This window comes from Diadema antillarum, unplaced genomic scaffold (assembly GCF_040938485.1).
Source record: "Diadema antillarum isolate AM-2024a unplaced genomic scaffold, OU_Dant_1.0 seq00000533_RagTag, whole genome shotgun sequence".
NCBI lineage: Eukaryota > Metazoa > Echinodermata > Echinoidea > Diadematoida > Diadematidae > Diadema > Diadema antillarum.
The window spans coordinates 433073-447787 of record NW_027271484.1 but is presented as its reverse complement, the minus strand read 5'-3'; the positions used below and the strand labels follow the sequence as shown (position 1 = coordinate 447787).

Here is a 14715-nt window from a genome sequence, read left to right as displayed (position 1 = left end):
TAACGATAGTCGTCTTTTGAGATCGTGTTCTTTGCTCGTACTAAAAACCCTCAAATTACGCACATGGTCATAATGTTGCAGGGCATCAAAGACTGCTTTCGCGTCTGTTCTGCTGCAGCTGTATACAGCCGTAACATTCTGAATTCCCCCCATATTAGACACAATGCAGAGACTCCAATCCCAAGCACCTTCTGATCTGGAGATTCTCCCGCCCGAAACCCCTAGAAAACGGGAGACTCGAAGTTGATGTGTGCGAAGCGCGAAGATCCTATAGGTTCTAGATGCTCTCTGGTGCTATCTAAGGCTTATTTTTTCAACATACGATAGCAATAAGTAAGAAATCCTTTCCAACGGGAGACACAGAGCCAGGGCGGGAGAAATTAAATCTCAAGCGGGAGAACGGGAGATTTCGCAAAAAATGGGTTTTCTGCGGGAGATCTCCCGTCGAAAACGGGAGAGTTGGAGTCTCTGCACAATGTCCTTTATAGTCGTTGCGTCCGCAGTAACTATCGCTTATCGCGCTTGTTCATGCTGCACATACTATGCGTATCAGAAGCAAAGGTTGATGTAGGCCTGACAGCTTCACGTTGGGTTTATAAAATTGCATCATAATTATACTTCTTATACTCGGTCACTTTTGTAATACCAAAGCATATAAAGAACCATGAACTTGTAGCAAACTTAATGCCTTTTTTTACATCACATTTACAGTTACAATTTTTCTGCATTTGAGAAGTTGAGTATAGATGTGCTGACAAATATTCGGAATTGATACGTAGGCCTTCCTCATTTCGTTTTGAATTCGCAAACCTTACGAAAAAAAAAGTATTTTTTTGATTACTTTCGGGTAAAGGAACCACCGGAAAACGACCCGCATTTTGTTTTTTGGTTAACGAACCCACGGGAACAGCGAACCATATTTCATTGTTTGATTAACGAACCTTCAGAATAATCAATTGTATCAACCTCCACCCCCCCCCCCCAAGAAAAAGCTTCATATCAATGTTGTGCGTTGCCAAGAGTGATAAAAGGCTCGTTTTTGTTTCGTACTATGTCTCAGTACTCCAACCAAACATTGCCAAATACAGTGAAATGCATTGCATGGCATGGTACTATCATTAGAAGTACAGTTGTCCTCAAAATTATTTATACTCTTGTTAATTTCTGTTATCTTTTATTTTTGTAATGAAATGAATGCATTTGCCAAGTTTGTTCATGAGTTATTTATGTGACCAACAAGTGACAGAATAACAACAATACACAGTTCCGGAAATTCTTCACTTCAGGGATCTTCTATTCATGGATTTTCAAGAATTGCCATGTTCAAAACTATTCATACCGTAGGCTTACTGAGTCCAATGTCTTTCTTTAGTAGTCAATATCGTATTCCTTGTTTTTTATGGCTACTTTTAGATGATTCCTGTACAAGTTCAATAGCTTCATGCATGTCTTCTGGATTTGTGCATACCATTAAGTACACAAAAGATACGCAGGGTATACCAACATAATAACTTTCCCAGATTAAGAATTTTAAAAAGAGTGTTATTTGTCATGGGGTATGAATAATTTTGAGGACAACTGTATATCCCATTCCTTTTTACTTTAATTTGCTTGAAGCAGTAGTCAAACCCCTGTCATTTTCGTAGTGACATCACATTGGAATCAGAACGTATGAAGATAATCGTTACTCATTTATTTTGCGCTATAATAATTGCTATTATAGCATTGACATTTTTCACCTGTTATTGACAGTATGTTACTGCGTGGTTACGATTACGAATGTTTGTTTATTAATCCAAAAGAATAGTTCATTAATCGAACTATAAAAGTAATAGCTGTTTTTGAAGTATAAGCTCGGTTCAAGTTCAAAACGCAATCGAAGTTATAAGAATGCCGTCATAGGGGGAACTGATAGCTCTAGAAAACTTGTTTAGGTCAGTAAAGATTGCCGTATGCAATCTTTGTATAGAAAGTTTTGACTCAGGCCATCTTTTGAGCATTTTGAGAAATTGTATAAAGAATTATTTGTTTGATTATGTCTAGAATGAGTTTGAACTATGAAAGTAAAAAGGCGCAGTTACCTCAACAATGTCGTAGTTCGATTAGCCGTGATGTAATCGTAGTCAAAATTCTTTTGAGCGATAAGATGAAAACCAACAAACAAAATGTCATGTACCATCCTCATCGCTCGAGTTTCAAACATTTGGTGTCACCCGACAGACAATAAGTGACGAATCAAATATTGTAATCAAAACATTATATTGTGGGATAGCAGACTGTTTTACGATTTTTAAATGTTGCGAGCAATTGTTAAAAAAAAGAAAGAAAGAGAAAATGAGGCAAAGTTCAAGAAAAGAGGAAAATCACGTAAATACAGGTGATCATGTTAAATATTCAAAGTAAGAGATTACATTCGGCCATGCGGATGTATATGATTGCTTCATTTACATGTCTGATTTCTGGAAACTAGTTATATTTAATTTTAAGTTCCCTTCCCTTTGTGTTTGGTTTTCGCTAAAGGTATTTATTAAGAAACGCTATAAAAACGACAACAAATGCACACATCAAGTGATGACCTATACATACTGTACATGAAACACAAAACATTATGTACGTTCTGATGTAATGAAACTGTTTGTTTGTTTGTTTTGAATTACCATGGTCTTGGTCGGGGGAAAGATGAAGAAAAGGAGTTAAGTGTATCACTCTGTTATCAAATCCGGATGATTGCAATAAGTGTGTATTCCTGCCCTTTCTATACAGGTAAACGATTTAAGCTTGGCATACTATTACAGAAAAAGCCTGGTGCCACGCAGAAGAACTGATTTTGCGATCACCTTTAACCTTTCATAAAATTCACATTTTAAAATAGTAACGATAGCTGGTAAGAGATAAAGTAAGTTAGCGTCCCTGACTGTGGTTCTTTTATCATGGCAAAACATGAACACAAAAGGGGACTGAAAAATTATTTTATAAATTATCTGACACAACGCCGAGTCTCCAACAGCATCGCTCCATTACTTCACTGATTCCTGCTATCAATGGCGAAAAAAGAACGATGGTCACCTGATTATCCACCCCTTGATAGCAGTAGTAGAGCAGTTAAGCCCTAAAAAAAAGAAGAGAGAATTGTGCAAAATTTGACTAAGGCATGAAACTTTCACCAGTGTTAGCACATACCATAACATTTAAAGATCGGGAGGTAAGTCTGATTTGACCTCTGATGACCTCCAGAGGTCAATGAACTTTAGATATTAGAATATTGAGGTTTGGAGGCATTTGTGAATGATCCTATAGGCCTAGATCTTGGTTACGCTGCACTAAATATGCATTTGTACTACAAATCTTCCGATTCCACAGGGCATTGACAGGTTTCTACCTTTGACCTCTGATGACCTTTAGAGGTCAATGACCTCAAAATACCATAATATTGATCTGTGATGTTATTAGTTAATGATAAACATGGTTAAGATGTGCAAAACAAGCATCTCTGTTTTACAGTGAAATTGTCTTCATATTCCAAAGAGCAAAGACAGGTTTCTACCTCTGACCTTTGGTGATCTTTAGAGGTCAATGACCTCAAAATATCAGAATATTGATCTGCGGTGTCATTAGTTAATGATAAACATGGTTAAGGTGTACAAAACAAGCATATCTGTTTTACAATGAAATTGTCTTCATATTCCAAAGAGCACAGACAGGGCTCTATCTTTGACCTCTGGTGATCTTTAGAGGATGTACAAAACAAACATAAATTTGCATTCCAAAGAACACAGTCAGGTTTCTACCTTTGACCTCTGATCGAATTGAATTGAATTGAATAACTGAAACTGCACCGGTCTTACCTTACCGGATGACCTTGACTGTTCAATGACTTCAAATTATCAGAAAATTGATGTTTGGCATCATTGCAGATTAATAGTAAACATGATTATATCTTATAGAGAGCATTGGTGGGCCCTATTTATTATGTCTGGTGCACACTGAAAACGGAAAAAGCATACATTGTAATAAAAAAATCGACCATTGACCCTTGCCAAAAACACTGTCCCGGAGGCCCCACCCCCACCCCACGCTTAGAAAACACACACACGCACACAAATTCCGGCGCCCCTGTTTAGGTGTACTCTTTAGGAAAATTGAATATGGAATTGTGAAGTGCATGTCACCATGTCCCCGGGAAAGAAATTACACTGTATAATGCACTCGCAGATCTGTCAAACCTTTACCGCCCCACCCTGGTAAAAGGCAGCAAGTGACAAATGCGACATATTTCTTATTTAAATGACACAAAAAAAAACCAAAATATTGCGCTGGCGATTCCAATGACATAGGATTAATTTCTACGCCATATTTTTTTCCATGAAAAAAAAAATCAATAAATCGGATTTTAGTAATTTGTCGAACCCTCCCCCTAAAGTAGGACAGTAGGTATATGATATATATATATATATATATATATATATATATATTTATTTATTTATTTATATTCATATATATATATATATATATATATATGTATATATATATTTACATATATATATATATATATATATATTCATATATATATATATATATATATATATATATATTCATATATATATATATATATATATATATATATTCATATATATATATATATATTATATACATATAACTTATACAGTAAAACGCTAAGTTCTTGTTGTTGTAACGGCCTTATGTTTTTCCTGTTTTATTCCGGCGTTGCTGGATTATCTATCTCCTCCCAAGTCGTCGGCTCCGGGCTCCGAGGAATGACTTTAATTTACGTTTGAAGACATTTCAAGAGATGTAGTCTGATTAATTTGTTTAAGGGGCAAATCATTCTACTGTTTACAGTCTTGTAAACATACCTGCATCTTTAGCGAAAACTGTTTGAGTACGCGGACGGTGATAAGTAGGCCCATATCAATCACTCTGTCGAGTAAATTATGTATGAACCAAATGGTTTCTTTTGAACATATATTGTGTTGAAAAGTTCTTGGCAAAATTCCAGGGAAAATGTGTAGGTCCTACTAGTATATGAAAATTCCGATATTAAAAGCATGTGATGGGAAATGTAAACAGTATGGGCGAATGCTTCTATATTTCCGGCTAAACTTGTTAGTGGGGAAAAGAAAAGAAAAGAGAAGTCTCGCTCTACCATGTCTACACCACAACACCTATACGGATATCTAAGCTGGATGTGAGTTAGAATGTCTTGTTTAGAGCACCAACCGTAAGTATACATATTAATTGGCACGCTATCTTTTGAAGAGAAACAATACTTCGTTTCACATTGTTAATCGCGAAAAGAAAAGAAAAGAGAAGTTTCGCTTCATGAGAGATGCTCAGATTCCGCCTTACACCACAACGCCTACGGATGTCTAGGCCGGAGGTGGGTTGGAATGTCCTATACCGTAAAACTATATGTCAACAAAAAAAAAAAAAAAAAGATACAACGGGAGGCTCCGCAATGATAACTTTAAAAATAGTGAATCAATCCAAATACAGTTTCAGGGTATGAAACTAGAACTCATCGCCCACATCTTACTGAAAACTCCATTCCATTTGCTTCAAGTAGTCAAAGAGAAATGAGGAATTTTGTTGAGCATGTCAGGAATCTCTTCCCTCCAAGTTCTGTCTATTGTGTTCACGCACAAGAGCATGCAAGTGATAAACTTGGAAGAATCAGACTCATGACATGCTTTATAACAATCCACATTTCCCTGTGACCGCTTAACCAAATTGAATGGAGTTTTCTGCAAAATAGAGCTAAGATGTTATATTTTAAGACCCTGAAGTAGCATTTAGACGGTTTAATCATATTGGGTGTTATCAATGCGAAAATCTTATTGTATTTTTTTTAGACATACTGTCTAGAGCACCAACAGTAAGTGCAGATTACTTGGCACGCTATCTTTTGAAGAGAAACAATATTTTGTTTTACACAAGATGATAGCATAAAGACAACTGATAATCATCCGTTCATGTGAAATCAAGCAGAACTTTTTCAAAAAATTTCAAGAGGCATCTTGGTGAGTTACAGTCTGTTAAACATGTCAATACAATGTGAAAAACAAATTGAAGGCCAACTGCAATAGGCCACCTGCAATACAGCCTCGCATTTTCCGACATATCACAACAACTTCACGTAAAATGATCAACACGTTCCATATATGCTCGTGATGGAGAGGGAAAATAATAAACAACAACATTGCAAGATTGATGCATTTCTGCCAAGAAAACAGGCGGGAACTGATTCCACGTAAAATACATAAACATGTATTTTGATTTCTCCATGCATTTTCCCATATTATTACACACAATCATTGCACAGCTCACTGTGTGCAGACTGAGCACGACCCGATAATTCAGAACCTCTACATGCCTGAGAAAGGATTGTAGGCTATCCCGCGAGTCAAAAGGAATCTTTCTTCCCAGCTCGTGCATCCGGTACTCTATGTGCAATGCACCCATCATGAGAGACAAGCTTGCCTTAACAAACTGTTTAGATATTGCCATTGGAAGAAAACTGTTTAGATATTGCCATTGGAAGACTGATGATCGCATACAGTGGCTGTGCACCTGGAGAACGCTGGTCTGACCTCAGGATGTCTATCCAGTCAAGGAGCTGTGTTTGAAGCTCCTTGATCCAGTTTAGTCGTGGTGGAATTCTGTGTGAAGATCTGTAAGCTCAGTTGCGTGCTTCACTGAAGACGCAGATGCTGCCCTGTCTTGAAAGAGATCGAGGGTATAGATCTAGACCAATTTCAGCAGGAGGTTATACTGAAACATCACTTGCTGGCAGAGAGTTTTAATCGGATCATTCAGGTGATATTACCCGTTGCCAGCGTACCCTGATTATAATTCACACATTGGATGCAAACCGGATGGCGGCCATGTTGGAAACAACCAATATTTCGGTATGGGGGCACAACTCTTGACCAGGCCCAATAATGTTAAGGAGTATCGAGTGTAAAGAAAACAATTAGAGCAAATAGTAGTTCCACTCCTATTTGGAAGTAAGGTACCAGCTAAAGATGTCATCAAAAGAAAAATGCCCCAAGTTGCCTGACTTAATGACCTAAACTTAACTGGATGACATAGCAAGTTGCAAGACACAGGATTGCTTCATGTGGAATGCATGTTAGGCCTCACAGTAGGCCTATGTTGTTTTCAAGATGGTCCATGACGTCACTGTGTGCTCCAGGACCATGAGTCATTCATTGGAACCACACAGCCCACGAGTTTGACACTGGCCAACACAGGCCCGCCAGCTCGAAACTAGGTAGCATTGCCCATGAGCTTGACACTTAGGCAAACCAGGCCCATAAGAGTCCGACACATCTGGGAGGGGGAGGGGGTCCACAAGACCTACACTGAATAGATTAAGCTCTCTGAAATACATATATTAATCTCGTACCATGGGCCTTGTTTTCCTCGAGTATCGAGCTCGCGGACCGCACAGCTGGGCCTATTATGATATGCAATAACTATGTTAAAATTTCATCCCAGATTTTGTTGAAACATGACAGCGTTGTCTTTTTATGTTTGACTTTACTCCATTTTACTCGGACATATCTATAGAGTGGCATTTCAGTGTAGGCTCCTATATGGAAATTGCGCTATCAGCCAAACTGAGATTTAGACTGGAATAAGGTCGAAACAGTGACAAACAATCATACCTGAACGGGATGTAGTTTGGTCTCCACACTTCCAATCCCTTCCACGGTGGTGACGGCAGCACCGTGGACAGAACACACTGGAACGAGACATGCATTCACCGCTCTGTGTCTATACAGAACAAAAACGAAATGGTCTCTTTCATTTATGAGTTAATCATTGCAAATCATCAAGCGCAACTATAGACCTACACCTGTACATAGGAATTGGACGAGATTATTTGACGGGCCAAATCGTATAAATGAGGGTGATTGGGTTCAAGGCGTCAATATCAAATGGGTGGGTAGCGTCGCGTTGACTGCAACCCTACCATTTTGTCCAAAGCCCCCTGGTTTTGCTGCAACGATTTATACACTGCCACATACGAGACACGGGGGGGGGGGGGCTTATTCCTCATGTACATGTTTTCAGAGAGTAGGCTTACTACCTACCAACTGTGCGTGCCCCTATATGTGGGTATATGTTTGTATGTGTGCGTGTTTGTGTGTGTCCACGTCGGTGTTCATTGTATATTGTTTATAAGAAAAATAAAGAAAAATAAAAGATTGACACAAACAAAAAAATTCACGTTCAAGTTCAAGTTCAAACTTATTTCCGTGTTTCCATAGTAACAAAATATACATCTCACTAGCTTCCTGTAGTGACAGAAATAATGCATGTGAAATGAACAGAGTATATAAACAACAGTAATAAGCCATGATTGGAAAGTGATCACTCACATCTGGAAGAATTCTAAAAGAATCGGGAAGAGGTAAAACATTGCAAAACAAGTTGTCAATTAGACTAGCAAAGTACGTGTGTCTTTCTGTGTTTGACTTCATATAGTTACTTTCAGTGCATTTTTAAGTAGGCCCCTAAAGAGGAAACAGAAATCCCTCAATGGGTACAGTTTTATTATAAAACTAACGTAGTTCATATAACTTTAAGTAACTTGCAATAATAAATCGTAATGAAAAACGGATTTTCTTCTTTTTCTACTGCATCACTGATCATGTTCTTTTTCTTTCGTCATATCCTTCTATTCTTCCTTCGCTTCCTTTCTTCTTTCCCAGTATAATTTTAGATGTTATAATATTGTTCAAATTGATGAAATTCTTGCGTCTAGTCGTTTTCATTGCAACTGATTGACAAATTGCCCCTACAGCGACGTAAACAAGCACTGAATAATGATCAGTGTTTTAGTAGTAGCCATGGCAAAAGAGCAGGATTCGAACCTGGTGATCATCCAGGAAGTGGTAGGTTTGAATCTTGCTCGAGTATGTATGCCGTGTATGCTATTACGGAACGGAGGGAAATACTGGTGGCCAAACAACATGTCACACATTCTGACAACAAAAACAAATCACCGCCACCAGTGATATCAAACTTACAGCAACAAAACTTTATTCTTCCCTCACCTCAAACGGCGTAGTCCCAGTCTCGATCCATCTGCTTTTCCCCAGCACGGACCGAACAGGACACACCCACTTTGTACAAATGCATATTCATGACAATGTTCATGATTTCTTAGTCATTACTAACACATGGATCAACTCGGTGCTTATTTACGTCGATGTATAGGGCAATTTGTCAATCAGATTCAGATATGATTGCTGTTGTGGTAGATATCAACAAGAAAAACATTTGAGAGTCGGCACGCTCCCAACATAACCTTGCTACAAAACCGATGGACTAATGTACGTTAGGGTTTCAATTTACGCGACGCAACGCGATACACTAACCACCTTTTTCGGTACAAGCCGGTGCTTAGTGAAACTCGAAAAACAGGCGATTAAATCCCCCTTTTCGGTTCTCACAGAAATATAGTTATGATGCATTCCATGTTTTGAATATGTGTGTACGTCAAAAGCAATAATAATGACACAGTTTTTCTGTGTTGTTTCTTTTCTATGTTACAGCAGAAAAAAAAGACTGTAAATAAATGTAGAGACAGGGAGAGAGAATGTGTTTGCATGACCATGTATATGTGCGTTTCTGTCAGCGGACATCTAAACATTGTATATATCATAATGTATTGAAAATTGAGCTTCTTACCTGATATTACCCGGCGACGAGCTGTCACAAGACGAAATCATGACCGTACATGATCCGCATCCTCCTTCTGCGCACCCTAGTTTGCTGCCTTTCAGACCGACTATCAGATGTGTGTAATTTTCTCGTCATGGAACATAAGAAGTCTCTCTCTCTCTCTCTCAAAAAAAAAAAAAAAAAAACCGTGAAATTTACATATACTAGTAAATGGGACACAATCGTGTAAGAACACAATGTTTAAGACGCAACGCAGACAGAAAAACGTTCAGGCACATACACCTAATTAATACTTTAAAATGGATGACTTGAAAGAAATAGAGACTTGAAAGTAAAAGGAGTCACTTGGAGCAAGAACATCGTGCTGCTGACGCCATTTAAACATTATTATTATCATACAATGCAGAAGGACTTGATTTTATCTCCCAAATGTTGGCCTCGTCCGGGAGTCAGCGGGGCCCTGAGCCTGGCTGAAAAGGTTACCAATATTCATGCACGTAACAATTTTGTATTCATGCTTGCTCCTTGAGAATGAAAACGAAAGTCTGTCTCATCACTGGTGATGGGTGGGTGTGGCTAGGAGGACCATGAAAAGGTCACGCCTTTTGACAAGGCTTCGTTTGCTGAGGAATGAGACGAACTCGTCACATCGAGCGTTCGCAGTTACTAAGTAGTGCATTTTCCAAGCCTTACAGGCACAAGTCCTTGGTCAAATGGATAGGCTGCATTAAAGAGGAAATCCAGTCCAAATATAAGTTAGTCCGGTAAAAAAAGAGTAAAATCTTACGAGTTCAAAGCTAAACATTTGACTGAGATGGGATGAAAAATAAAGAAGTTATAACATTTTGAAGTTTTGCTAATTTCTGCAAAACACTTCTTGTACAGTGGATATGAATATTCAAATAATTGAGCTAACCATTGATCGTGTACAAATAAATGACGAAAATTCAATGTTTCTGTAACTGAAGTCTGAAACATAACATTGTTTTTCTTTGAATAACTTCAGAATAGTGATCAGTTAGAAGGATTTTAGTCTCGGGCATAATTGCGTTCGAATGAAAAGCTTGAAATTTCAGAATTTTATGTACTTTATTCTATTTCACTTACTGTATTTTATAAATGGTAAGTTGTGAGAGAATGACATGCCCACTTTCCATTTGCATATTCATATTGACTGTTCAAGAGCGGTCCCCCCCCCCAAAAAAAAACAAACAAACAAAATTTCAAAATGTCATAGCTTTCTTATTTTTCATCCGATTTTGATCAAATTCACACCAATGAACTCGTAATATTTTACTCTTTCTTCTCAGAGTAACTTATATTTGGAATGGATTTCCCCTTTAAGATAGCCAAGATGGCCAAAAAATAAAATATATTGTAAAATGTTTCTGTGATATTGATGTGACTAACAAAAGACATCGCGAGGGAACACGCAAGTTATGCCGAGTCGAGGGGAAGGTGCGTTCCAATGTCTTTCGTTAAACATATCAGTACTTTAGCAATGATCGACAGATGAGGTCACAACAAGAATGCTGGTTTGGAAGGAATTTTTTTTCTTATTGTGGGCGATCCAAGTAATATAAAGAAAAATGAAAAAAAAAATTGTTAGAAATATATGAAATGTTTCTAGATATTCGTTTGACCGCAAACGTGATGTTGAGGGTATCATAAATCAACACAAATCAATATGCATTTGTATTTCAGGGAACCGTTGGTATATCAGACACAACATGCCTCTCCCCCACCCCCCCCCCCCCCCCCCCACCACCACCACCACAACCATGATCATCATCATCGAGTTAAAAAACCTGAAAATCACGACATCGTTCTAAACCTCCCAAGCAAAGCGATGATAACGACTTCTGGATTTTAAAAGGCTGGGCGTACCCATCAACCCCACCCCTCCCCTCTACAATTCACCTTAATTTGTTTAGGTGTTACGTAGATGCTTTCTTGTCCGAGCCGTATGATCCTTTCAGTTCAAAGGCCCTGTATTTGTTTTATTTTGGTTTTTCTTTACGGTACGTCATTCATATAATATCTATAAAAAAAAAAGAAAAAAATGTGGTTGGAAGAAACCCACAAACGCTTTCAATATGTATCTCATGCATGTTTGGCCGTTTTGTGTGTGTGTTGTGTGTGTGTGTGTGTGTGTGTGTGTGTGTGTGTGTGTGTGTTACACTATTTGTTATGTACAGACACTCACATTGAGTCTAGACACCCCCTCCTCAAAGAGATATGCTATTGACATCGGCAAGTTCGTTCAATTTGTATTCACTGTGTGCCATCAGCCTCGGTGTATTCATTCCTTTGATTCGCATTCGGACACTGCATTCCAGCTCTATTAAGATGATAGTTGTATATATGCATAAAAGTATCTGTGTGGGTACAATGTGGCTGTATAGAGGAGTCTGCATCGTTGCACATTATGTCTAGTATATAATAAATCTATTGTGCCGTCAAACGTAAGGAGTGGATCTCTTTCCAATTTGTGCAACTTCATGCGTAGATTCATTTTGTCGTAGAATTGAATGCTTAGCATGCCACTGGCTTTATTTGGTGTACCAATCTCCAAGCCGCTCTTTCATAGATTTTTGACATAGAGACCTAAGAAGAGGTTCTTGATTTTAACAATTTTAAGCTGTATTACAGAGGAATTACTGAAATCCTGTACCGAACTTTCTTTAATATGACTTGTTATGGAATAAATCCTTTCAGTTTCTCCTCATATTTCTTCTTGTTATCTATACCCCAGGACTGATAAAAAAAGGAATATTAGTATCGTATAAAAATCAACATTTATCCATCTTGCGCACCCTTGCGCATAATTTTGTTCGCCAAGTTACCGGAATGTGAAATCTTTCGGATTATGTATTGGTTAATGCATGTTTCTCTTCATAATTTTCCAGTTAAAGAAAAACAACAAAAAACACCCATCTTTTTAAAAAAGATTTTTGTTCGCATGTCCTGTTCTCTTTACACACATTAAATTACTGCTGCTAAAAATAACGAAAATGACTGCGAACCAGCGAACCACACAGAGAAAAGGAGTCTGGTAATGGTCAGTTCCCTCAATGATTATCATAGATGCTCATTCTTCAAACGGTTTCATGAAGGCCCAGTCACATACATGCGGATCACCCCGGATCTGATCCGGGATGATCCGGGAAGAGACCAGTGTAGACGCCATGGGAATCAGTTGAGGTCCCTGGAGGTCCTTGTAGGTCCGTTGACGTCCGGGAGGCCAACACAGCAGTTTTTGGAGGTCAAAAACATCCAGCGTCATCCGTGGACTGCCGCGTTGGCAGAGCAATCCGGGATGGTCCGTGATGTGGCTGCCGTGTGGTTGCCGTAAATGTCCGTGTGGCTGACTGGAACGGTCGTGTAGGTGCCGTGAGTATCCTTGGCAGTTTGTGACGGTTTTTGTCACATCAAGGACCGTCACGGATCATCAAGGCAGCTACACGGACCTACAAGGCAACCACATGACAACTACAAGGGCCATCACGTTTATGTAAACACGGTATTATCAGGGATCTCACCTCCCCGGTATTATACAGAGATGAACACGGATCTTCACGGTCCCTACGTGACGAGAACGACAAAAAGATTGATGAAAATCCAAATCAGCTCGATTTTTATTGTAGATTTTCGTCTGCCGTGTTGGTCCGTGTATAGCTGCCGCGTTGGTCCATTTAGACGCCGTGCTCTGCCGGCATGGACCGTATAGTTGCCGTGGTCCGTGGAAGTCGGTGTACGCGTCGTCATCTGTGTAGCTGCCGTGTTGATACCGTGTGTGCAGTCATCAACGCTCGTCGACGCAAGGAGGTTTAAGAGATATGTACTTCCAACTGGCTGTAATTATTCAAACAGCTGCCATTTTTTCTATTAATGCACAAAATAATTCCACAGGTGCTCTTGTGCCTTTGATGACCGGGGTTCCATGCCATCGTCTTTTTGAGCAATCTGAAGATTCATTTTAAACTCTAACTTAATATCGGCTATATTCTGCTCTTTTTTTTTTGTTAAATAGAATGAATGTTTACTTAATGATAAAGCATATACTAGTAAAACAAAAGTAAATCCCGTCCAGGATTATGTGCAAAACTGCAAACCTGAGCTGTATGTCGTGAAAATATTTGAAACTGTACCCTCACTGCGAAGCCGATTTTATCATCTTTCCTATCACTTCCGACAAATGAAACTGAAATGGTATAATTTTCAAATATAGCTCTTTATTTATTCTTATATTAGATTAGTGTAAAGTCATGTAAATTCGAGTAATTTTGAATTTTAATTCATCAATTTTCGAACAATTTTTATTGGCACATCCCCGTATCGCTTAATTTTTGTAAGGAGGGACAGCGAAAAGTAATTACCATCATTAAGACATATCTTCCTTTGAGAGTGACTAGTCATGATGCAATGACACATGGATCAATTATCTTCCTATTTGTGGGGCAGCTCCAGTTTAGCACATACATTGTACTTCAAATATTTCTGAGAGGCGGCATGAAACATGGGATCAAAGGGAATGAGACTATTGTTACTCCATTTCTCAAACCTCCTTGGTCAACGCTCCATCCGGGGCAAAATTATCCCGGAACTCCCAAGATAATCGCCGACATGATAATGGGATCGTCGTGTAGATCCTTGAGGATCGGTGTTTAAAGATCCTATGTGACTTGGGCTAGACTGTTTCTGTAATTTATTACAATTTATGTATGTTCATTTCCTACAGCTTCTAGTATTTTCATTCACCTCCTCCCTCCCGTCAAGTTCCATAGGCAAGAATTCGCTCAGTTGTTGCTAGGTTGGGCAAGCCTCCGGCAAGCTTTGTGGTTGTTAAGGGCAGCTTTTGTGAACAAAGCATGCAGAAAACCTGAAAACATTTCAGAACCGGTCTATTGCCTATATTTGTTGTGGTACAGTAATAGGGAGTTTTCGCAAGCACGACGCTGCCGGGAGTTGAGCATGCCGTGTGCAAAATTTGCTTCTGCG

At 38.8% G+C, this 14715-nt stretch overlaps 1 protein-coding gene across 1 annotated transcript in view; it reads right to left on the bottom strand.

The window, feature by feature from the left end:
• Positions 1 to 14715, bottom strand: part of LOC139734598 (xanthine dehydrogenase/oxidase-like) — a 56860-nt gene that overhangs the window by 37981 nt on the left and 4164 nt on the right. Inside the window, exons 3-4 of the mRNA XM_071645382.1 lie at positions 9721 to 9820; positions 7689 to 7797 (exon numbers count right to left, since the gene is read on the bottom strand). Coding sequence (XP_071501483.1) covers positions 7689 to 7797; positions 9721 to 9820 — 209 coding nt within the window. The remainder of the gene's footprint in view (positions 1 to 7688; positions 7798 to 9720; positions 9821 to 14715) is intronic.